The sequence below is a fragment of the Schistocerca cancellata genome, chromosome 1 (genome assembly GCF_023864275.1).
Source record: "Schistocerca cancellata isolate TAMUIC-IGC-003103 chromosome 1, iqSchCanc2.1, whole genome shotgun sequence".
NCBI lineage: Eukaryota > Metazoa > Arthropoda > Insecta > Orthoptera > Acrididae > Schistocerca > Schistocerca cancellata.
The window spans coordinates 12,303,037-12,330,031 of NC_064626.1; the positions used below are offsets into that span (position 1 = coordinate 12,303,037).

Sequence of the window (26,995 nt, forward strand, 5' to 3'; positions counted from 1 at the left end):
GAGAAGTTGCTGCAGGTGAATTTTTTTCCAGTGTTCTGTCCGGGTGCATCAGTCGTGTGACATAGCGTTCGTTCCACTCGTATGCAGCCACGTGTTCTGTATATGGTTTAAAGCACTCTGTAATTGCGATCGTTAAAGGTAAACCCGTCGGTCATCAGAGGACTTCCACCTCGTGTGTGCTTAAACTTGACACATTCCTCTAAACGAACTTTGATTTATGTGATCCTCGCTGTCGCATCCTGGGTGTAAAATTGAGACTTTCGCGTCATAACTAAGTTAGCGATAGGAGCTTGTGAGGCGCTGCAATCCCCGTGTACACAATTTCTGCCGAATGGTCAAAACACGCTCCTGTTGCAGTAACTAAGGTCGTTCTGTTTCTACATGGCTTGCAGAAGGTGGTGGATATGTCTTTCTCCGACTTTTGGCCAGTTCCGACTTAAATTGGAGCAATCACATGCGGAAAGCTGTAGAAATGTAATCAGTTGCAAGATGCGTAGGGGGGTCACTAAAACGAAGTTGGAATTTTACTGTAGCAGCTAGGTTCGGGAAACGTTACTCGTTTCGAGATATGACAGTGCCAGAAATATCATTCACTAGTGGTTTTAATAATTAAAGGAATTGTCAGTAGGATCGAACGCGGGTATATGCTTGAATGCAACGACCAGATTCCAAATGACTGGCATCATTTCTAGCGAATAGCGTCACACTAGAGATCGGGGAAACTAGTGTACATTTTTCTTACGATCTCAATCAGCACATCATCTACTACTACCACTGTTTGTGTTCCTTCTCAGTCAGTCATTGGCTATAACTCAGTGGATATATCGCTGAACGCATGATATGGTCTCGAGACAGAATGCGCTAGAAATACTATAGAATTATTTAGCTTGGGCTGCGGCATGGAGTCGCAAATACCGCTTACATACCACGTTCGTTAGCCGATTGTCTTTCAAATGCGGTAATTTTATCACTAGGTTGCATCGTGGTCTAGGGGTCAGGACCTGGATTGCCGCCGGCAAGTTGCAGCAACGTGGACTGACTGTGAACGCCGCCGCCCACGATACACCTCGACCCTGGAGTGGTGGCTCCTCTGTGCCAAACCAGCAATCCGTAGGACACTTATGCGATATGGCAAGGATGTGACTGCGTGGCATCGACAGACCCTCGATTTTTACTACGCGGCACTCAGGGACCTCGACGCCTTACCCCCTTCCCCGGAGAGACAACATGACCAAAGCAGAATCAAGGCTCACATACTATCATTGACGAAGCGTCGACTAGAAGGTGCAGTAGTCCGCTCTCGACGGCACGACCGAACGGTTGCAGAGGAACCCACTATGCACCACGTTGTGGCGGATAAGCGCCGACAACGCCAACATTTAATCACACAACTCAGGACACACGACGGTCGCTTGTGTACGACCCAAGCAACCATAGTACAGGCGGTGGAGGATCATTTTCGTCATCTTTACAATGAAAGAACCGTCAATGACGAGGCCACTACTGAAGTGTTACAGCAGGTAACACGTACTATCGACGAGGCTACCGTGAATGTACTAACAGAGGAAATCTCACTCGAAGAAGTCGAAGACGCCGTGGACAAAGGTGCGGCCAATAAATCTCCTGGACCTGATGGATTGCCCATCGAATTCTACCGGACTTTCCGTGACATCATGATGCCTCGCTGGGTTATAATGTTCCGCGAACTCATGTCTCCAGACTGTGTTGTGCCGCCAGCGTTTGTAGAAGGTCTCCTCATACCAGTACACAAGCCAGGAGGAGGGCTATCGATTAACGACTATCGGCCGCTTACAATGCTGAACGCCGATTACAAGATTTTCACCAGGATTATGGCGAGCCGTATTAAGACGACTTTGCCGATGATCCTCGCTCCAGAACAGACGTCGCAGGGGGGAGAAGCCAACATACACATGGCCACCGGCGACTGCAGGGACTTAATAGCGATTGCTTCTGCGTGCCGTCTGAGAGCGGCGATCGTCTCCGTCGATTTCAACCGCGCCTTTGATAGAGTGCACCACAACTTCCTCCTACGAGTGATGGACTGTATGGGATTCCCACCTGGCCTCATCGACACCCTACAGCGTCTTTGGACCGCAGCCAGCTCACACGTCCAGGTCAATGGAAGGACGGTAGGACCAGTACCCATTAAGAGGTCTCTACGACAGGGTTGTCCCCTTTCTACCTACCTTTATGCAATCGCACTCGAGCCACTCCTAGGGGGCCTTAACCACCGCCTATCTGGCATCACGCTGCGGGACGTCACCTTTCGCTATAGGACATACGCTGACGACCTGCTACTGCTGGTTCGTTCCAATGACGAAGTTCAAAGCGTACTAACCTGGATTGAGCGATACGGACAGGCCGCAGGCAGTCTTCTGAACATCAACAAGTCGGCGGCGTTGGACATTGGGCGTGGTCTCGGACCGGAAGCCCTCGCTCCCCTCCCACCAGTTTCTGATCTGCGATATTTGGGAATCACGTTCAAGAAAGATGTACGTAAAACAGCTGCAGCAAACTACCGACGGTTATTACAGATCATACGCGCAATGGTGCGACAGAACCTGCTCCGGGACTTGAATCAGCTACAGCGTGTTGAATACCTGAACCTCTACGTAGCATCAAAACTCAACCACGTGGCACAGGTCCTCCCACTACCGCTGCAGATAGGTCGCCGGCTTCAGGCGGCCTTCAGTTACTACGTTTCCGCAGGTCATATCTTTAAAGTACGATACGACACTCTTACCCTCCCAGTGCACAAAGGAGGGCTGGGATTGGTCAACGTCAGGGCGAGAGCAGCTGCCCTTTACATGAGCAACATGAGGAAACGATGGAAAAGTCAATATACCTCTCTCACGGGTCGTTTACTACAGGTTCTGATGCCAGCCTCTAACGTGCCGCCGGTGTCAGTTGCGCACGTCGCACCACAGCTCTCCCATGTGTCGACCTTCATTCTTGATTACAGCTATGTCAGCTCGAACCTCTCCGCCACACGTCCACCAAAGGCGAAAGATTTTTATACCAACCTTCTGCGGGCTGTTCACCATAACGTGGTGGAAAACAAGTATCCTACGGTTCACTGGCCAAGAGTGTGGAAAACGATACACCACCACTTTCTGTCATCCACGGTGCGTTCCACGTGGTATCAGATCGCCAACAAAAAATATGCCACACGCCAACGACTTCACACTATTGGACTGGCAGACTCCCCTTATTGCCCAGATTGTCACCTTTTGGATACCGATGAACATCGTTTTACTTGCGCATCATCGTCCGGAGTTTGGCGACTAACACAGAAGATATTGGCTTGTTACCTCCGGGTCACGCCTGATATGATTGACCCGCAGACCCTACTCTGTCCCGATGAAACTTACTTTCCGGCTGCAAAATATCATGCGCTTACATGGTTCAAAGGACTTACCGTCGCCTACATCTTTAGTGACGGAGAGAAAGAGCAGCTTGATTACTGGTGGTTCCTACAAAATGCTCACAATGCCCTCGAACGCACACCGAACTACCGTACGCTCTTCGCAAATTATTTACGCAGCGTTTTCGTTAACCCCCCACTCAGCTGGGGAGTGCCAGGCTGTGGTTAATGTGCTGTGCCGCATCACACTAACGGCTCAACGTTCTGCCTTGTCAGCCATGACCAAAGGAAGAGACAAGCTGCTGCAAGGAAACTGTTTTCCTTGAGGCACTAGCGAAGCAGAATGCCTCCGTTGCAGATGCCCTTCAAAGGCGCTATTGGAGATTTCAGATAGCGATGACGAGGCTCCAAGTGGAACCAGTTGCATTATTGAAGAACCTTTTAGTTAGAATTACATCAGTGGTTTATATTTTATTTTTTGATTACTCTTTTATGCCACCTTTGTTGTTGTTACTTGTAACACTTAGTTACTAGAATTCTCATTTGTATACGCTCCCTAAATGTAATCGTATAAAAACAAAAAGTGGCAACGGATAGCCCTAACATTGATTACCCGTACTTCCCCTGGTCTATAGGCAGCTCTCTGGGGTGGGTTTACTCAGGAGCCAACGCCTGAAGTGGATCAGATTTTTTTTGTTATAGGATGACAAGTGGCGGTGGCACTTAGGTTTTTTTGTTTTTTTTTTTTTTTTTTTTTTTTTAGTTCCATTTTCCTAAGGGGCTTTTTAAGGGAAAAAAGTGGTCCAAAATATTGATTTGTGGTTTATTTGAAAAAAAAAAAGAAAAGGGGTAGCGTCTTTAAAAAAAAAGAAAAAGAAAAAAAAAAGAAAAAAAAAATAAAAAGAAAAAAAAACAAAAAAAATAAAAAAAAAGATAGCGTTGTGAGTTAAAAAAAACTAAAAAAAGCGGTAGCAAAAAAAAAAAAAAAAAAAAAAAAAAAAAAAAAAAAAAAGGGTAGCGTCTTTGATTCATAAACAAAACGTCTTCGGTCCCGGGTTCGATCCCCGCCACTGCCTAAATTTTGATAAATAATCAGCATTGGCGGCCGAAGACTTCCGGCATAAGAAGTCAGCCTCATTCTGCCAACGGTCTTGTCAAAGACGGCGGAGGAGCGGATAGAGGTTCAGGCCACCCTCTTGTCCTAGGGGTGGGAAATTGCCCCTAAAGGCGGAAGAATCAGCTATGATCAACGACATGAGGATGCAGAAGGCAATGGAAACCACTGCATTAAAGACACGTAACGTGTATCCACAGGACATGTGGCCTGTAATTGAAGAAGTGTCATGATGATCTCTCCATTGGCAAAAGATTCCGGAATAGTCCCCCATTCGGATCTCCGGGAGGGGACTGCCAAGGGGGAGGTTACCATGAGAAAAAGATTGAATAATCAACGAAAGGATAACGTTCTACGAGTCGGGGCGTGGAATGTCAGAAGCTTGAACGTGGTAGGGAAACTAGAAAATCTGAAAAGGAAAATGCAAAGGCTCAATCTAGATATAGTAGGGTTCAGTGAAGTGAAGTGGAAGGAAGACAAGGATTTCTGGTCAGATGAGTATCGTGTAATATCAACAGCAGCAGAAAATGGTATAACAGGTGTAGGATTCGTTATGAATAGGAAGGTAGGGCAGAGGATGTGTTACTGTGAACAGTTCAGTGACCGGGTTGTTCTAACCAGAATCGACAGCAGACCAACACCAACAATGATAGTTCAGGTATACATGCCGACGTCGCAAGCTGAAGATGAACAGATAGAGAAAGTGTATGAGGATATTGAAAGGGTAATGCAGTATGTAAAGGGGGACGAAAATCTAATAATCATGGGCAACTGGAATGCAGTTGTAGGGGAAGGACTAAAAGAAAAGGTTACAGGAGAATATGGGCTTGGGACAAGGAATGAAAGAGGAGAAAGACTAATTGAGTTCTGTAACAAGTTTCAGCTAGTAATAGCGAATACCCTGTTCAAGAATCACAAGAGGAGGAGGTATACTTGGGAAAGACCGGGAGATACGGGAAGATTTCAATTAGATTACATCATGGTCAGACAGAGATTCCGAAATCAGATACTGGGTTGTAAGGCGTACCCAGAAGCAGATATAGACTCAGATCACAATATAGTAGTGATGAAGAGTAGGCTGAAGTACAAGACATTAGTCAGGAAGAATCAATACGCAAAGAAGTGGGATACGGAAGTACTAAGGAATGACGAGATACGTTTGAAGTTCTCTAACGCTATAGATACAGCAATGAGGAATAGCGCAGTAGGCAGTACAGTTGAAGAGGAATGGACATCTCTAAACAGGGCCATCACAGAACTTGGGAAGGAAAACATAGGTACAAAGAAGGTAGCTGCGAAGAAACCATCGGTAACAGAAGAAATACTTCAGTTGATTGATGAAAGGAGGAAGTACAAACATGTTCCGGGAAAATCAGGAATACAGATATACAAGTCGCTGAGGAATGAAATAAATAGGAAGTGCATGGAAGCGAAGACGAAATGGCTGCAGGAAAAATGTGAAGACATCGAAAAAGATATGATTGTCGGAAAGACAGACTCAGCATACAGGAAAGTCAAAACAACCATTGGTGACATTAAAAGCAACGGTGCTAACATTGAGAGTGCAACGGAAATTCCACTGTTAAATGCAGAGGAGAGAGCAGATAGGTGGAAAGAATACATTGAAAGCCTCTATGAGGGTGAAGATTTGTCTGATGTGATACAAGAAGAAACAGGAGTCGATTTAGAAGAGATAGGGGATCCAGTATTAGAATCGGAATTTAAAAGAGCTTTGGAGGACTTACGGTCACATAAGGCAGAAGGGATAGATAACATTCCATCAGAATTTCTAAAATCATTGGGGGAAGTGGCAACAAAACGACTATTCACGTTGGTGTGTAGAATATATGAGACTGGCGATATACCATCTGACTTTCGGAAAAACATCATCCACACATTTCCGAAGACGGCAAGAGCTGACAAGTGCGAGAATTATCGCACAATCAGCTTAACAGCTCATGCATCGAAGCTGCTTACAAGAATAATATACAGAAGAATGGAAAAGAAAATTGAGAATGCGCTAGGTGACGATCAGTTTGGCTTTAGGAACAGTAAAGGGACGAGAGAGGCAATTCTGACGTTACGGCTAATAATGGAAGCAAGGCTAAAGAAAAATTAAGACACTTTCATAGGATTTGTCGACCTGGAAAAAGCGTTCGACAATATAAAATGGTGCAAGCTGTTCGAGATTCTGAAAAAAGTAGGGGTAAGCTATAGGGGAGACGGGTCATATACAATATGTACAACCAAGAGGGAATAATAAGAGTGGACGATCAAGAACAAAGTGCTCGTATTAAGAAGGGTGTAAGACAAGGCTGTAGCCTTTCGCCCATACTCTTCATTCTGTACATCGAGGAAACAATGATGGAAATCAAAGAAAGGTTCAGGAGTGGAATTAAAATACAAGGTGAAAGGATATCAATGATACGATTCGCTGATGACATTGCTATCCTGAGTGAAAGTGAAGAAGAATTAAATGATCTGCTGAACGGAATGAACAGTCTAATGAGTACACAGTATAGTTTGAGAGTAAATCGGAGAAAGACGAAGATAATGAGAAGTAGTAGAAATGAGAACAGCGAGAAACTTAACATCAGGATTGATGGTCACGAAGTCAATGAAGTTAAGGAATTCTGCTACCTAGGCAGTAAAATAACCAATGACGGACGGAGCAAGGAGGACATCAAAAGCAGACTCGCTATGGCAAAAAAGGCATTTCTGGCCAAGAGAAGTCTACTAATATCAAATACCGGCCTTAATTTGAGGAAGAAATTTCTGAGGATGTACGTCTGGAGTACAGCATTGTATGGTATTGAAACATGGACCGTGGGAAAACCGGAACAGAAGAGAATCGAAGCATTTGAGATGTGGCGCTATAGACGAATGTTGAAAATTAGGTGGACTGATAAGGAATGAGGAGGTTCTACGCAGAATCGGAGAGGAAAGGAATATGTGGAAAACACTGATAAGGAGAAGGGGCAGGATGATAGAACATCTGCTAAGACATGAGGGAATGTCTTCAATGGGACTAGAGGGAGCTGTAGAGGGCAAAAACTGTAGAGGAAGACAGGGATTGGAATACGTCAAGCAAATAATTGAGGACGTAGGTTGTAAGTGCTACTCTGAGATGAAGATGATTAGCACAGGAAAGGAATTCGTGGCAGGCCGCATCAAACCAGTCAGTAGACTGATGACAAAAAAAAAAAAAAAAAAAAAAAAAAAAAAAAAAAAAAAAAAACTATCACCTTCACGGTATTTGTCCAGAAAAAAGAAAACTAGCTAATTCAGAGGTAATGTCATACCACAATTTGTAAAGCGGGCATAGCTTTTAACATGGCTACTTGTCTGCACCTGTAGAACCAGGAGCACTTGTGGGAGGAACATGTAATAGTTGTTGCGATCGGGTTTTTCTCTTTAGCACTGGTCGATTACGTCTCTGTTTCTATGACATCCTGGTAGGTCTCGCAAGAAGAACATAAGGGACATGCACACAGTTCTTTGATTTTCGGTCCGAATTATTTCATGTTGTAGGCAATGATTTATTGGCCCAATATTATAATTAGTTGTAGCGGTGGTTGCGTGATATGTATGTATTTGAGCATCAGGTTTATAAAGTATGTGTTTGTAGAAAGGAGATGACTATGCTCCGTTGTAGAGAAGGTATGGATTTGATTTGGAATACTGTGATAGCAAAGGGAAGAGTATGTCCAGTCATAAGGCAGGTGCAGATATTTCCATTTCCAGAGCCACCGCCTTCAGTAGGGCGTATTTCCAATACTTAGCTCTTTGTCGAATGAGGTGCAATTGAGACAGTGATCACAAGATGGGCAGCTTTCGTGATCAAGTAGAAATTTGAGAAGATTGTGGATAGAGATGTGTTTGAGCTGGACTGTTATTCGCTTCCATGTAAATTGTTCGGTTGACTGCTTCTGCACATTTTGGGCCTTTATTTAGTTGAGAGAAGATCGATTGCGGTGTGTCCACGTGGCATGTGGAAAACACGTTTGGCTGTTCTCTAGACATGGGAACGACCTTAGTTGGCTTGTAAATTATAGGGATGTTTTGGAATTAGTTAGATCAGCGAGATCAGAGATCGGGCTTCTACTGCCGTGTGCTTGATATCGAGAAGTACACGAAAATGATATAATGTTATGGCGGAAATAGGTGTGTTCTTGTAATCCAAGAGTCTGTCTGCAGATGGGTGTAGAAAAGCAAGCAAGCAGGCAGGTCGGGGCCAGAAACAGTAGCTCATCTGTACCGAGAGAAAACGAGCCTCTCTTTGCACGTAAGTTCTGAGAGTGACTTCGATTGAGTGACGGCTTTCTGATGTAAAAGGGGTGATTTTGTATGGCATAGGATAGGAATTGTACGTTTACTACATCGACACAGTATGCGTTGATATATTGCGGAGTTGGAGATCGGTTTCAGGCACTAGTATTCAAGCTCCTGGCACGAGTGGGAGGACAGTGTAAATCAGTAGTTGTCTTTACATATTTGACGATGTGGATGGCACTTTGTGAGGTTTAGTTGTCGGTGCAATATGGCGAAAAGTGTAAAATAGTATATAGCAGCTGAATGTCACATCTGTAGAAAGAAAGAAAAGGTGGATGGTGCTTTCCTAGGACTGGGGAGCATCGTGACATATAGCCTGTACGATTGTAGGCATACGATAATTTATTCAGGTGCTGTACAGATATAAAGGATAACTGCACTGTTAGTGTAAAACGTGTATATATTCGATTGTAAAGTTATTGTGGTTTATGTTGTGGCATGACTACAGAGGACGACTGTGTGTGCTACAGTGAGGGACGTATACATTGATCTCATGGATAATGGAGAGAGATTTCTTATGTTGAGAATTATGTGTGCTACAGATAGTGAAACTGGATCCAGAAGCACAGCCGTCAAGGGGAGAAATTAACTGTACAACGATGGGTGTCAGGCTGTGGCAGCAATCGTAATATTTAATTGTAGTTACACTTGCACATATGTTCCTGGCTTCCAATATCGTTGTTAGTATGGTATGTATTTCATGATCTATAGACAAGTTTAAGGGTTTAATTGTAATGCAATTTAGCCATCTGTGGAAAACAATTTTACTTCTGGAAGTCCCAGAAAGAAGAGGTGGATGGTGCTGGGATACCGGTGGCATCAGTAATTCGGCGAGTATATTTGATAAGAGCAAATGATAATGCTGGATTCATTCACATGTTTTGTGCTGGGATATGGGAGCCTTTACATAGCTGTGTGAACATTTGCGTACGTTGAGAGCAGGATGGGAATCACGTGATGGAGTGGGTATGACGTTAGGTCCGCGAGGAAGACTGCATTGGACGTTACTGTGTGTTATTTTCGTAAAGAGGTTCTGTTAGGGCAAGAATTTCCGTGCATACAGGCTGAGAGAAGACTACTAAAAAAGCGGACGTTAAGTATTTCTGGGGGACCATGGAATTTACTAGGGTTCGACTTGGTTATTATTTTAGATAGCAATGTGGCTCGAGTATAAGATTGAGAATGTTGCTAGATGAGCTTGCCACGGAAAGTAGCTATGCGCGGCGAAGAGTCAGTCAAACGTCACGTATGGCCCATTACGATCGCTCAGAATAAAGAAGGTTCTGCTATTCTGGAATGGATTCCTGCAGTGTCTTCACCGGATCGCAGTTAGAGTGAGGGTAACAAGGAAGGCCCCACGCACGTCACCCTGCTTGATGTACGCACACTGTAAATAAGCCCCTGTCCGGTCGCCTCATCAACGGCGCCTGCATACAACTTTCGCCTGTGTTCGGTGGCAGCGCGAGGCTGCGCTCCCGCCCGATCGTGTCAGAACGAGTGTCCAGGTGGACACGTATCTGGATAGGAATTTCTCAGAAATGAAGTACGAATGAGATGTGGCCGTCTAATGCTTGTGGGACCCGGGCGGGGGCGTGTGCGTGGTTTGACAGCTGACGGCCGCGCCACGTCGTTGGGGTTGCCTGTGCGCTCTACTGCAGGGGGGTCGGCGGAGGGTGCTTGCACGTGTTGATTGACTTATTTTGCGAACAGGTCTGTAGGCTGTGCTATGCGTCATTTGGACAGTTTACGTGTCTAAACATAGCTGTGCTGAATTATTTAGCAGTAGTGTGAATATCTGTACTTAAATTATTTGTGGAAATTAGGAGTTGTTTGTGTGTCTGCAGAAAGTTATGCCCTTGATAGACAGAGTCGTTTCCCCGCCATTTTGTCCCACCATCTTCGATTACGTCATGCACTATGCACGTTAGTACACGTCAGTGCACATTAGCCCGAGAACATGGGCTGGTAGGGGGATGTGGCGGATGGTTGAGAATCGTGGTGGACACTTCAACTATTTGATTCCGAGTCCAGGTGGGTGTGGCATTCGTGAACATTGATTCCTGGTCTTAGGTTCTATGAAGTCGAATCGCGTGACTAATGCACTAGCCAACAGGAGTGCAGCATTCTAAAGGTGAGGGGAACTTCTCATTTGCTCATTGAATATTGGAACTGCCAATTGAGTTACGAATATGATTAAAATTGAAATGGAATTAAGTAGTTAGGTAATTGATAGGTCAGATGCGCAATGTTGGTGTCTCTTGTGTTCAGTTAAATTCGTTAGCATATTTACAGAAGAGCGTGTCCGGCGCGAGTATACAGGTGCGGTTCCGAGGCTGTGGCGTTATCAGTCGCTCGCTCTCTGGCCGCTGTCGTGTCGTCGCCCTCTGGGGTCTGGAGCTCGTGGTGAAGACACTGGGTGCCGCCATCTCGAATAACGGTGCTTGCGTCATCACCTGACATCAGCAGAGCGCCCTCTGGTGGCAGTTGCAGTACAGACCCAGTGCACAACATACCTGCTTCAAATTGGTTTAATAATAAAGACAAGTACTTTTCCCCGCAATTTTCTTTGCTTATTTGAGATAAGAGTGGTGCAGTGCATTATCCTGCTGAAATCTGAACTTCGCGCCATTTTTCTGGAGGAGGGGGGCGTGGCACTTTCCCGCCAAAATTCAAACTTCCCGCCAAAATCTCGATTGACGTCGCAGCTGCCATCTTGGATGACGTCATCGCCGGCATCTCTGATTACGGTACTATGGAATGAGAGCGGCCTCGTTCGAATACTCCCATCGCTAATGTGGCAGAGAATTCTCATCGCTCTCTGGCGCCACTGCCATTCTTTTTGAAAGGTCTGTGACCGTAGATCGCTAGACTGTCTTTTCTCGTGCGAACGAACACTGGACCTGTGAATGTCCTTCGTACGACAAACAAAAGCGAAGGGTCAACAGTGCTGACACGACGACTCTGCCGAAATGAAGAGACTTGTGCTGACCGAAAAATGTCACACCGCAATACTCACCCCTCTGTGACCGACAACAGGTCCGGGAAAATTTAACAGACATAGTAGCAGATAGTTCTGTTTCTAATTACAACTAGGGATGTACATAGCTTGTCGTATATTTGTGGTTTAATCATTATGACACACCAAACTAAGCTATTTTGATGTACGAATGTGTCTGAGGTCAGAAATAAATAAACGCCTCAGAAGGGTCCACGGCGTCATCCTTCGTACTGACAAACCTCTCTAGATTGTGACCACCACCGAGCTGAAAATTAATGAACAGGAAGAAGACACACCGAAATGAAAAGTAAGCGAGAAGTAGTTGGCAGCCACTGACCTCCCTGGACGCTGTACCAGGCGGCGCCGTTGGTGATGCCGCCCTGCTTGCCGAAGCTGAAGTCGTCGCCCCTGTCGCAGCCGGGGCGGCTGCGGTTGGCCATGGTGGCGTGCCGCTGCGCGTACGACAGCGCCAGGTGCCTGCAGACACGAAGAGGGGGCTGCAGGGGGCGCAGGCTGCAGGCACACGCGCAGGCCGTGCTGCTCTGTGGACGACTGCCTCACACCAGTCACAAGACGGAGCAACGAGAAGCAAACAACAACCGATAAAATATCTCGTACGGAGGGTGGTCCCACGGGCCTCTACGAAACTGTTTTGAAAATTTAATGCCCTAGGTGAAAAATGTACCATTTTTATAAGGGTCGTGCACCCCAGTAGCCATCCATCTGACACTTTCTTATCACTCAGTACCTCGTTTTATCCACGTTTCTGAATTGGCAGGTACGAATATATTTTATGTTTAAACAATTGCAAGTAGACAGTCTTTCTCTGAACCTAACAAATACGTATTCCATTTCAGAGTACCATTAATGTATCTGATCATTAATACTGACAGTCGCCGTAAGCGAACTGACAATCAGGCATTTTGCAATACTGTACTACCTCGGTCGTTCTGAATGTATAGCTGGGTTCACTTTCTGCAACGTGTAGGGAGGTGTTAACAAATTCGTCGCTAATGTGCTCTCTGTCAGACACCTGACGTGTGTGCGGTGCGGTGGGCGCGGTCGCTGCCTGTCGCAGTCACACCGTGCTGTTTGTGACACGTGTCGTGCTGTGTGCTGTGGGACAGACGGCTGCATACACGGGCCCGTGGCGTACGTCACAGCACGTGCAGCTGCCGGTCGTACCAGCTGCAGCAACCGCCTTCAGCTGGGAGCCACTCTTACACTCTCGATAACGTACGACACATTTACAGGGTGTTTCAAAAATGACCGGTACATTTGAAACGGCAATAAAAACAAAACGAGCAGCGATAGAAATACACCGTTTGTTGCAATATGCTTGCGACAACAGTACATTTTCAGGCAGACAAACTTTCGAAATTACAGTAGTTACAATTTTCAACAACAGATGGCGCTGCGGTCTGGGAAACTCTATAGCACGATATTTTCCACATATCCACCATGCGTAGCAATAATATGGCGTAGTCTCTGAATGAAATTACCCGAAACCTTTGACAACGTGTCTGGCGGAATGGCTTCACATGCAGATGAGATGTACTGCTTCAGCTGTTCAATTGTTTCTGTATTCTGGCGGTACACCTGGTCTTTCAAGTGTCTCCACAGAAAGAAGTCACAGGGGTTCATGTCTGGCGAATAGGGAGGCCAATCCACGCCGCCTCCTGTATGTTTCGGATAGCACAAAGCAATCACACGATCATCGAAATATTCATTCAGGAAATTAAAGACGTCGGCCGTGCGATGTGGCCGGGCACCATCTTGCATAAACCACGAGGTGTTCGCAGTGTCGTCTAAGGCAGTTTGTACCGCTACAAATTCACGAAGAATGTCCAGATAGCGTGATGCAGTAATCGTTTCGAATCTGAAAAATGGGCCAATGATTCCTTTGGAAGAAATGGCGGCCCAGACCAGTACTTTTTGAGGATGCAGGGACGATGGGACTGCAACATGGGGCTTTTCGGTTCCCCATATGCGCCAGTTCTGTTTATTGACGAAGCCGTCCAGGTAAAAATAAGCTTCGTCAGTAAACCAAATGCTGCCCACAGGCATATCGCCGTCATCAATCCTGTGCACTATATCGTTAGCGAATGTCTCTCGTGCAGCAATGGTAGTGGCGCTGAGGGGTTGCCGCGTTTGAATTTTGTATGGATAAAGGTGTAAACTCTGGCGCACGAGACGATACGTGGACGTCGGCGTCATTTGGACCGCAGCTGCAACACGGCGAACGGAAACCCGAGGCCGCTGTCGGATCACCTGCTGCACTAGCTGCGCGTTGCCCTCTGTGGTTGCCGTACGCGGTCGCCCTACCTTTCCAGCACGTTCATCCGTCACGTTCCCAGTCCGTTGAAATTTTTCAAACAGATCCTTTATTGTATCGCTTTTCGGTCCTTTGGTTACATTAAACCTCCGTTGAAAACTTCGTCTTGTTGCAACAACACTGTGTTCTAGGCGGTGGAATTCCAACACCAGAAAAATCCTCTGTTCTAAGGAATAAACCATGTTGTCTACAGCACACTTGCACGTTGTGAACAGCACACGCTTACAACAGAAAGACGACGTACATAATGGCGGACCCACAGACTGCGTTGTCTTCTATATCTTTCACATCACTTGCAGCGCCATCTGTTGTTGAAAATTGTAACTACTGTAATTTCGAAAGTTTGTCCGCCTGAAAATGTACTGTTGTCGCAAGCATATTGCAACAAACGGTGTATTTCTATCGCTGCTCGTTTAGTTTTTATTGCCGTTTCAAATATACCGGTCATTTTTGAAACACCCTGTAAGTACTGTATTTGTACACGTGCACTGAGACAGCCGGGCGTTGGCGACATCTGTCGGGCGTGGCAGCCGATGTGGCACGAGCGAGCGTGCGGCGTGCTGTCTGAAGCAGTGGCTGCAGCTGCAGCTGCAGCTGCGTCTGACCAGCGGGTACGTCCGCCAAAGTGTCGCTGTCACAGCTCTCGAGCACATCAGCCAACTTGCTGCGCTGGTGCTGTCGACGGCTGGAAGCGAGGGGAAAAGACGGCCGTAATTTTTCCCCAGGGCACGCAGCTCTCCTGCACTATCGACAGCTCGGGTGCAAAACCAGTACTAAGCAAAGAAGAGAAAGCTGAAAACTGGCAGGAATGTACAGAGCACGTGTACAAGCGGAATGAACTTCAGTGTAGTATTACAGAAAGGGAAGATACGATACTGAGAGAATAATTCGTCACAGCAGTAAAATAACTCGAAAAGTGGAAATAACACCAACGAAGGAGACGACATTCCTCCAGAACCACTGGCATCTCTGGGAAACCCAGCCGCGACTAAACCATTCCACCTGGTGTTCAAATTGTGTTAGACGGGCGAAATACCCTCAGACGTCGAGAAGAATGTAATAATTCCAATTCCTAAGAAACCAGGTGCTCACAGGTGTGAATATTACCGAAGTATGCTTGTAGAATAGCGACACGAAGTACAGGTATTTACACAACATTAAAAAATCTGGTATAAGCGAACATCACGGAAGATTAGTTTGCATTCCCGAGAAATGTAGCAACACGAGAAGCAATACCGACTCTACGACTTCTGTTAGAAGATAGGTGGAGGAAAGGTAAAACCTACATTTATAGCATTTGTTGTGTTACAGAAACGTTTTGGCGATGTTGGCTCGAATACACTGCCAGGAATTCCGAAGGTTTCCGGAATAAAATACAGGCAGCGAAACGGTATTTACAGCTTGTACAGAAATCAGATGGCAATTCTAAGACTCGACGCACATAAAAGGGAAGCAGTGGTTGAGAAGCGAGTGACACAGGGTAGGAGGGTATCCCCGAAGCTGTTAAATATGTACACTGAGCAAGCAGTAGAGGACACAACAGAGGAGACAAGAGAAAAAATGTGGAGTAGGAACTAAAGTTCCGGGAGAAGAAATGAAACCTTTGAGGTTTGCCAATGACCGTGCAGTTCCGTCAGACAGCAAAGAATCTGGAAGAGCAGTTGAGCGGAATGCGTTGTGTTCAGACGTGGGTATAAGATGAGATCAACAAACGCAAAATAAAGATAATCGGATGTAGTGGATTTATATCAGACGCCGCAGAGGGAATTAGACTAGGAAACGACACACTTACACCAGTAGATGACTCTCGTTATTTGAGCAGGAAAATAACTGATGATGGCTGAAGTAGAGAGGATATAAAAATGTAGACTCTATCGACAAGAACAGCGTTTCTGAAGAAGAGAAATTTGTTAACATCCAATATAGATTTAAGTGTTAGGAAGTCTTTTCTAAATGTATTTGTCTCCAGCGTAGCCACGCATGGAAGTGAAACATGGACGATAGACGCAAGAGAAGACACGAGAAAGGGGATTTTGAAATGTGATGTCACAGAAGAATGCTGAAGATGGGTAATTAGTGAGGAGGAGGCGCGCTGGGTAGCCGCCTGGTCTCAGGCGCCTTGCCACGGTTCGCGCGGCTCCCGCCGTCCGAGGTTCGGGTCCTCTCTCAGGTACGGGTGTGTGTGTTGTTCTTAGCGTAAGTTAGTTTACGTACTGTGTAAGCCTAGCGGCCGATAAACTCAGCAGTTTGCTCACATAGGAAATTACCACAAATTTACGAAATTTTTAATGAGGAGGTACTGAACGAAAATGAGGAGAACAGAAATTTTGTGGCACAACCTAACTAAAGGAAAGGACCAGTTTACACGACACTTTACGATACGCTGATTGATCACCTATTTAGTAGTGGACGGAACTGTGGGGTGTAAAATTGTAGAAGAAGAGCATGAGAACAACACAGTAAGCAGGTTCGAGAGTATGTAGGTTGCATTAGTTATTCGAAAAGGAGGAGCCACAGGGTAGAGTAGGACGTAGCACTGCATCAGAAGACCACAATGCCAGCAACCTGCCGACCGCTAGCCTGAACGTGATGCCCCGGAATGGCGTGATCCGTTTAGTACGTCATACTTGGGGCAGCGTCGATCGTTCGATTCGTGACCACCAGAATGAAGTACACAGAGTGGGCGGGGTCACATTGCTGCAGAGTACGCTCAGCTTCGTCGGCTAGAGCACTGTCTGCTGCCACGGACACAGCCCACACAACTGTGACACTGCAGCAGCGAGCCAACACACTGCTCTAAGAGGGACAATTACAATGTCGTCGGCGAACCTTAAAGTTTTTATTTCTTCCCCATGGATTATAATACTTACTCCGAATTTTTCTTTCGTTTCCTTTACTGCTTGCTCAATATACAGATTGAATAACATCGGGGATAGGCTACAACCCTGTCTCACTCCCTTCCCAACCACTGCTTCCCTTTCATGTCCCTCGACTTTTACAACTGCCATCTGGTTTCTGTACAAATTGTAAATGTCCTTTCGCTCCCTGTATTTTACCCCTGCCACCTTCAGAATTTCAGTCAACATTGTCAGAAGCTTTCTCTAAGTCTACAAATGCTAGAAACGTAGGTTTGCCTTTCCTTAATCTAGCTTCTAAAATAAGTCGTATGGTCAGTATTGCCTCAAGTGTTCCAACATTTCTACGGAATCCAAACTGATCTTCCCCGAGGTCGGCTTCTACCAGTTTTTCCATTCGTCTGTAAAGCATTCGCGTTACTATTTTGCAGCCGTGACTTATTAAACTCATAGTTCGGTAATTTCCACATCTGTCAACGCATGCTTTCTCTGGGATTGGAATAATTATATTCTTCTTGAAGTCTGAAGGTATTTCGCCTGTCTCATACATTTTGCTCACCAGATGGTAGAGTTTTGTCAGGACTGGCTCTCCCAAGGCTGCCAGTAGTACTAATGGAATGTTGTCTACTCCCGGGGCCTTGTTTCGACTCAGGTCTTTCAGTGCTCTGTCAAACTCTTCACGCAATATCATACCTCCCATTTCATCTTCATCTACATCCTCTTCCATTTCCATAATACTCTCCTTCAGTACATCGCCCTTGTATAGACCCTCTATATACTCCTTCCACCTTTCTGCTTTCCCTTCTTTGCTTAGAACTGGGTTTCCATCGGGGCTATTGATATTCATACAAGTCGTTCTCTTTTCTCCAAAGGTCTCTTTAATTTTCCTATAGGCAGTATCTATCTTACCTCTAGTGAGATAAGCCTTTACATCCTTACATTTGTCCTCTAGCAATGTCTGATTAGCCATTTTGCAGTTCCTGTCGATCTCATTTTTGAGACGTTTGTATTCCTTTTTGCCTGCTTCATTTACTGCATTTTTATATTTTCTCCTTTCGTCAATTAAATTCAATATTTCTTCTGTCACCCAAGGATTACTATTAGCCCTCGTCTTTTTACCTACTTGATCCTCTGCTGCCTTCACTACTTCATCCCTCAAAGCTACCCATTCTTGTCAATTGTTCCCTTATGCTCTCCATGAAACTCTGTACAGCCTCTGGTTTAGTCAGTTTATCCAGGTCCCATCTCCTTAAATTCCCACCTTTTTGCAGTTTCTTCAGTTTTAATCTACAGTTCATAACCAATAGATTGTGGTCAGAGTCCACATCTGCCCCTGGAAATGTCTTACAATTTAAAACCTGGTTCCTAAATCTCTGTCTTACCATTATATAATCTATCTAAAACCTGTCAGTATCTCCAGGCTTCTTCCATGTATACAACCTTCTTTTATGATTCTTGAACCAAGTGTTAGCTATGATTAAGTTGTGCTCTGTGCAAAATTCGACCAGGCGGTTTCCTCTTTCATTTCTTACCCCCTATCCTTATTCAGCTATTACGTTTCCTACTCTCCCTTTTCCTACTACCGAATTCCAGTCACCCATGACTTTTAAATTTTCGCCTCCCTTCACTATTTGAATAATTTCTTTTATTTCATCATACATTTCTTCAATTTCTTCGTCATCTGCAGAGCTAGTTGGCATATAAACTTGTACTACTGTAGTAGACGTGGACTTGTGTTTGTCTTGGCCACAGTAATGCGTCACTATGCTGTTTGTAGTAGCTTACCCGCATTCCTATTGTTTTATTCATTATTAAACCTACTCCTGCATTACCCCTGTTTGATTTTGTATTTATAACCCTGTATTCACCTGACCAAAAGTCTTGTTCCTCCTGCCACCGAACTTCACTAATTCCCACTATATCCAACTTTAACCTATCCATTTACCTTTTTAAATTTTCTGACCTATCTGCTCCATTAAGGGATCTGACATTCCACGCTCCGATCCGTGGAACGCCAGTTTTCTTTCTCCTGATAACGACGTCCTCCTGAGTAGTCCCCGCCCGGATATCCGAATGGGGGACTATTTTACCTCCGGAATATTTTACCTAAGAGGACGCCATCATCATTTAACCATACAGTGAAGCTGCATGCCCTCGGGAAAAATTACGGCTGTAGTTTCCCCTTGCTTTCAATCGTTCGCAGTACCACAACAGCAAGGCCATTTTGGTTAGTGTTACAAGGCCAGATCAGTCAATCATCCAGACTGTTGCCCCTGCAACTACTGAAAAGGCTGCTGCCCCTCTTCAGGAACCACACGTTTGTCTGGCCTCTCAACAGATACCCCTCCGTTGTGGTTGCACCTACGGTACGGCTATCTGTATCGCTGAGGCACGCAAGCCTCCCCACCAACGGCAAGGTCCATGGTTCATGGGGGAGGGGGGGGGGGATTTGAAGATAATGTCTTTAGAGAGGCGAAACTTGAGCGTGGGACGTGCTGCAAACCACTTGTATCATCTGTGTAGAGTTTTACGTGAAAAATTGAAAACGGTGAAAACTGGTATTCCACACGTACTTTTTTAACGAATATCGATGTCAATGATATAACAAGTACGTTACAAAGTCAACTAAAGTGTTAATACTCATATTTGTTGCTCGTGTCTAGAGCTCAGCAAATGTCTCTTTCATTGCGATGCAAACAACACATCACTGTCGATGTTCTCTCAACCACATAAAGACGGCTTACGCGTACTGTAGGTTGTGCCAGTATATCTCAGTCGAAAAGGTGGCTTCTGGATCTCTCGGACCTGCGGCATGGAGAGAGAGAGAGAGAGAGAGAGAGAGAGAGAGAGAGAGAGATGCTTGTAACACTTTGTCTCATTATAACCCCAACAAAGAAGTGTAACGTCACTGGTCACATCAGCTCACAGGCTTCTGTTTCCGGTCTGCAAAAATCAGTCACAGATGGATAAAAGACTCAAGAACAGGACGCTTCCTGCAAACCGTTAAACGTATTTCTCGGAAACAATCGGCCCCTCCAACTGGAACAATGGCGAATTCCTGACTGTTCGTCACGGATAAGAGCTGAATGGACAGCAGCGGTGTGCTGCAAACATTCTGGATGTGCTGGCACTGTGGTCCTCCACTAAGTAAAGTCATGCTAGTGTAGGAAAAACATCTGGCTGGTCAAAGCTGCTATTTGATGCTTCTCACTGCCGATACCTAACGTTTAGCACTGAAATATCGTTTCCTGTGCATATTCCCGGTCGTCAGATCCAGTTTTTCACATTACCAAGTGTTACTTCCTGTTAAGGTTTTCCAGAGCAATTCCTCTGCATCCCTTCAGCTAAAATACCTGCCGCAAACTCTTACGGTCTGTCGTTGATTCGAATTAGCATCACGTGAGTGCTGTTCGCAACCCTTCTCGGAGCCTGCAGCAAAGAAAACTCGCACACGTCATGTCACAAGTCATTTCTTAACGACACACAAGTACTGTCGACGATACGATTATCATTCGACTACTGCTGTGAGCTGTACACACATTACACTGCACTGAGGTTTCATTAGTATGTGTTGACATCAGCAGGAGGTGGGATACTGGTTTCATTACACTTCGTATTCACTTTGTAAAAATGAGTGACCCGTTTAGTGACTCTGAAATACGAAAGTGACAACATTCAAAATAGGAACTTCTCACTCGATATCCTGCTGTTCTTCTGTTACCCCATGCCAGCCATCCTGAAGGAACAATGACGCAATGTTTGATAACAAGGTAGTACCCGTTCTTGCGCCACGTCACAGATCTCCGCCTAAGAAATGTCACGACTGGAAAAAAATGTCTTTGGGAAAAGAATTTGATAGTGTACCACCAGCCTTATCCATTACGGTTTCTTAGCGCACTTCCTGGTCTCGCACAAATTTTTAGTTTGTCACAGCAGATTCATTACATTTCATTCAATCTGATTCGGTTGACAGATCTTGTTGCTGATACATAAAACTGTAGTACAAAAAAAAAAGGAAATGATGAAAGAAATGTAAAACACGGAGAAAGAGCAAAGAGAATTTTTTTATGTGAGAACATATGGAAGATAGGATGCACGAGAGAAGTGTTATGCAGTGGTATAAAGCAAGATCCAGAGCAAAATCCGAGACAGACAAACAGACTGCGAGGTATTCTGAGTTTTCAGCGGCTGCTTCTGCAGGTAAAATTGTCACAGTGTTGAAGCTGGCTCGTGATTTGTGGGACCGATGTCTGGGGGCGACGCTGCCTGCAGTGGGATCGGAGTGCGCAACAACTGCGGGAGACGGGACGGACTGCAAAGAGGAAGCACACCACACACTCCCCCCCAAACAACTGTGGATCAGAATTAGGGGGGGAGGGGGGGGAGGCGAGCAGAGAGCATAAGCGAGGGACCAGCGGTCCCCAGCCGCTGACCGCACTGAACTTGCTGGCGCACACCCAATTTCTTACCGCTTCTTCTAGTATCGCGTTCGGACATCATTCCACAGTCCTGCGCTGTGTAAGACACAGACAGACACAGACACACACACACACACACACACACACACACACACACACACACACACAGACACACACACACACACCTTCTCCCGTGGTCGCCTAACTGGCAGTGCGTAAGAGAGGGAGTGGCAGCTTCTGCAGGACGTGGACCACCAAATGCGACAGACAGTGGCCCTGGCGGCCCGCACACAGCCAGTGCTGTAAACTCTGCTTGACGAGAATTGCCGGTCCTGTGAGCTGTCTCCCTTCTCCTCCGGCGCCGTAACACCGGTCGAGTGCGTACTATGAGAGAAGGGGGGCAAATTGGCATTTCCTGCAGCTGCAATCTTCACACGCTAATGTCGTCCCAGGCGACATCATTGCACAGTCCTGCGCTGTGTAAGACACACACACACACACACACACACACACACACACACACATACACAGATGCAAGAGTTTGCGTGCCTCGCTCCTACGTCACTCGAATCTCCCGGTGGAATGGTAGAACACGTGCAGTCTTCGAGTAAATGGAGTTTACCGTCGTTCGCTGGACCGCTCAATCAGTTTAAGATACTCACCTTCCCGTCTAACAGCCGATACATTCGTATCACTAACACATTAAACTTTTTAGGACTAATTCTTAGTAAATAATTAATATGGAACCAACACACAGCTCGTAAATAACGGAAACTGCTAAGAGGCTGCACCTGCTGTCTACACCCTTGTACCATTGCGCTCAGCTATGAATCCCTCATGTCGTCCGTCCTAGCTCGTGTCGGCAGCGACCAGGTGTCTACAGATCGTAGAGAAACGCGCGCGCCTGCCTTTCCCGACTCGCGTCTCGTAGCCACTCACCCGCTCCGGCAAACCCCGGTCCCGGCACACGGTAGCCCAGCAGCCCACCTATCCCCCTTCCGCACACTTCCGCGCCTCATTCGTCCTCTCCCGCCGGAATTTGAACCGACGCCCGTATCCGACGACGAAACCCACCCTCGGACCATCTAACCCCACCACACAATTTTCTCGCTCCAAAATCTCCCCACTGCAGAATAGCTGTTAGTTGCTTCCTGCAGTTTTACAGGGTAGAATTCGTCATTTCATTTCCATTTTGTACACGACGATTTATTATGCACCCCCTACATCACGTTTTACCACTGCAGCAGCACCATAAGCTCTGATCATATTTTTCTCTTTTCTAGAGTCGCCTAAAATTTTAAAACGTACAATTTGTCACGAGTACGTAACTTCAGTGATAACATCTATCAGATGTCGGCTGTATAGCTAAAAGTTTTATGAGACGTGTGCAAGTCGTGTCTGGAGGGTGGCTTTGGCTGCCGCCAGTCCGGCCCCCCTCGTCGACAGTGAGTCGAGTCAGCTGCTCGGCGAGGCGCGACCACGGGTCCAGTCGGGGACACACAGACAGAAGAGGACGAGGCGGCAGCTCGGCCAGCCCAGCCAGCACCCACCTGAAGGTCTCGTCGTCCGGCGTCTCGGAGTACTCCTGGGAGGCGCCGGAGCGGCTGTAGTCGAACGGGTAGTTGGCGACGAGGTCGCCGCCGTGCATGTTGGCCGACAGCACGAACGGCACCTCCATGATGAGCCGCATCACGGCCCGCGTCTCGGGCTGCACCTGCGGGCAGGCCGCCGGCCGCCGGCCGCGTCACCACGGCAACCGTCCGCCGGTCGTCGCTTGTACACGGCACGAGGCATTTGTAGTGTCGCGACCACGTTGTGGTACATCTACCTGCTAGAGCTGACAGGTGACGTAATAAGGGCAGCCGCAGCTCGCATCAAAATGCTGCGACACGAAGCGGCCATTTCTTGTTTCTCGGCCACACTTTTATTATTTCCCAAAACACCTTACCCGTTTCCACAACCCGTATTTTCCAAAGGCTACAAAATACAACACAAAAAAATGGCTCTGAGCACTATGAGACTTAACATCTGAGACCATCAGTCCCCTAGAACTTAGAACTACCTAAACATAACTAACCTAAGGACGATACACACATCCGTGCCCGAGGCAGGATTCCAACCTGCGACCCTAGCAGTCGCCCGGTTCCGGACTGAAGCGCCTAGAACCGCTTCGCCGCCACGGCCGGCAAAATACAACACAGAACTGATATCAGACGATATGAAAATCTGTTACATTTCGACAGTGGTAAGATACACAGTACAACGACTAGAAAATGGCTTTCTAACTCACCGGTGTTATATTAAAGTGATGGTTATATACACTGTATCACGTCGACATTTTCAATCGCGAGACAAGTGCAAACTGCTACCGAGAGATAGTTTTGGAAACCGACTGGACTAAACCGCTAGTTGGGGCTGGATTACTGAACTGACGTATGGGGGTTCCAAGACTGCGCCTCTCATACTGTTTGACTTTCCTGTCCGGACATTCATTTGCTCCCCTGGCGGAAGCAGCGACGCAGTGGCGCCACCTCTTCTCTCATAAGTGAATACCACATGCCTCTAGAGTTTGCAGATTCTTAAAAGAAAGTGATATTTATGAACTTTTACCCGTGCTAGTAATTTATATGCTGTAAGTTGTCAAAAAATTGTTTGTTAACAAATAGTTGGCCCCAGCGCCAATTAGCGCGTTCTTCCACTCTATTGATTTGCACTACTCAAAAGATCTGTTACACATTATTCCGTAAAGAAATATCTTTTTGTAAAACACTGCAAAGTGATTCCCATGTTTACTGACGAATTTGTTTTCTACAATGTAAAGATGAAAATTGCTGTAAACAAAACAAAACGGGCAGCGTGTATACCACGTATCCAGCGACCCTGGAAGTTTAGTCCACTCGGTAGCAGTTTGAACTTGCCTCGTGACTGAGAATGTTCACGTCATACAATCTACCTAATGATCTATTTTATAATGATTGACATATGACAGGTCTGCGCGAAAGCCACATTCTAGCCGTTGTACTGTCCCTTACCAGTGGTGAAATGTAACACATTTTCATATCTATCGGTACCAGTTTTGTGTTGTATTCTATAGCCTTTGAAAATGACCGAATGTCGAAACGCGTAAGGTGTTTTTGGAATAAGCCAGCAAATAGTTTTCGCACACTCCGACTTCTCTCTCTACTTCTATTTTGTTATTGTTATTCAAGGCAGGAAATTCATTTTTAAAGTGTTTGTTGATATTTTACTTGTAATCGCATAACGATACTCATTTTTAATACACGGTTGTTGACGTCGCTACAAGCTTACCCAGCGCCAATTTAAATCCCATAAGGACATCACCTACTCTTCTCAGTTAGCTCCACTTCGCTTTGTACTCACGAATGTTCGATGCACTATTAATGACAGAACAGATATGATTCACATTTATGGTGAAGCACGTAAGAACGCGAACTTATTCTCTGAATCGGAAGGGCGCCAAGGAAACATAATGCAAGAAGAACTGGTACTGGGGAAAATTCGGAAGTCGCTGTATTTGCTGCAGATGTCACCAATCCTTACGTTTTGTTCGCGTCAGTTGGAACATCATTCGGGAATTTCACAATGTAGTCTTCTTCGAATACTTAATCGTAATAAATTCCATCCACATCACATTAGTCTACGTCAAGCCATTCATGGGGACGATTTCCAGGAACATGTTGAATTTTGCCAATGGGCTCTAGTGCAAATTGAAAATGGTACGTTTTCAAACATTTTATTTTTTGATGAGGCGATATTCTCCAACCACGCTCAAGCGAACCGACGTAATATGCATTATTGGTCAGTGGAAAATCCGGGATGCTTACGGGAACTTGAAAATTGAGCATCAAAGGCAGTGGAATTCTGGAATTACGTGTGTTTGTACCATACTTCATTGAAGGTACACTAAATGTCCGGAAACACGGACATTTTTGGGACCAAGAACTTCCAGTGCTGCTTGAGGATGTGCCTCTTGTGGAACGGCGCGCCATTCGGTATCAATGCCACGGTTGCCCACCTCATTACTTGGCTGCACCTCGAGAAGTCCTGAAGAGAGACCGACCTGACAGGCGGATACGTCGCAGGGCCCCGCCCCCGGACGTCCCCTCCCCAGACTTTTTTCTTACGGTGATACTACCAGGACAAAGGTTATCACGAAATGCCGACCATACCCGAAAACCTACGTCAACAAATTAGGAACGTCTGTGCAGGAATCAGAAAAGAAATGTCGAGGTGAATTCATATCTATTTTGAAGCGCGTTTTCGGAAATGCATCCAAGTTTAGTCGTAACTCTGAGCATTTACTGCACTTAAATTGATTTTAGCGTTAGCATGCAGTGTACGAGTATTGTACGTATTGTATGTAAATGGATACCAGTAAAATTAAAGTGCGTGAAAACCATTTGCTGACTTATTTGTCCAGTTTACATCACCTCTCACCCCTAGGGGGTAAATGAACTGCAGCTTTTATATTCAAAACTGAATGGCCTTTCATTTTCGTAGAAGAAAATACACCATCCCATTTAAAAAAAAAAAAGGAATTTGACCTCGAAAAAAACACGGAGAATGGCGTTTTAAGGACCAGTTACGATCACTACCTTATGTCCCCTAACCAGTACTGCGAATTTTGTAGAAAACATCGTCGATTTTCCTCTTCGTTTAGGAGCAAAATCGCTAATACACTATAAATTACTGTCATTCTCTGTGAGCGATAGAATTAAGGACTTTACGTTACTACTTACTATTTGTTATTAATATTATTATTTTACAAACATAGAATGTCAACAAGAGCTGACCAGCGTAAAGCATCATGCTGTAGCTATAAATATTTAAACTTCTGCTTGCCTCATCCAAAGGTGACCCTGAAAAAGTTCGACAATTTGTTCCTTACAGTAAATAAATAGTTCATACGTGACTTATTATTTCATGTTTTTATTTATCCATTCTACTACACTTAATTGATACAATAATTGACCGTTGCACATCAAATTACCTTTACGCGAATTTTCATGGCAATCTTTTTGTTTTTTCTGTTCTGGAAATTGAACTACTTGAACCGTGCTTAGCGCACTATGTTCCCTTAGCTCCATTGTTCCTGCTACTATTGGTCTAACGTTTAGATGGCTACCTATACGCCACTCTACATGTAGTTATCCTGTGGTACCTTTTCCAGTGTGTCCCTTTACTGTGACAGAATTCATTTTGATTCTTCAGTTTCTCCCGGCGTATTTGTTGCTCTAACAGTCCACGGGTGTACTGCCGGTTCATAGTGTCCAAGGGGCACAATATTTCGGCGATCAGCCATGTCGCCATCGTCAGGTGCGCTGACGGACTGAGCTCCTGAGGGCGGCCGGCCGCCCCCCCCCCCCCCCCCCCCCCCCGCGGGCCGCGCTCTTCGCGGTCGCGAAGACGTGGGCGTCGGAATCTGCCGTAGCGTCGATGTGCTCGCTACCCCGCCACGAATTCCTTTCCCGTGCTAACCTCTTCATCTCAGAGTAGCACTTGCAACCTACGTCCTCAATTATTTGCTTGACGTATTC

At 45.8% G+C, this 26,995-nt stretch overlaps 1 protein-coding gene across 4 annotated transcripts in view; it reads right to left on the bottom strand.

Annotated features, from left to right (window-relative positions):
- Positions 1–26,995, bottom strand: part of LOC126164138 (carboxypeptidase E-like) — a 453,031-nt gene that overhangs the window by 133,447 nt on the left and 292,589 nt on the right. For all 4 annotated transcript variants that reach the window (XM_049920217.1, XM_049920216.1, XM_049920215.1 and 1 more), the window contains 2 exons: positions 22,988–23,151; positions 12,167–12,306 (listed from right to left, as the gene is read on the bottom strand). In XM_049920217.1, coding sequence (XP_049776174.1) covers positions 12,167–12,306; positions 22,988–23,151 — 304 coding nt within the window. The remainder of the gene's footprint in view (positions 1–12,166; positions 12,307–22,987; positions 23,152–26,995) is intronic.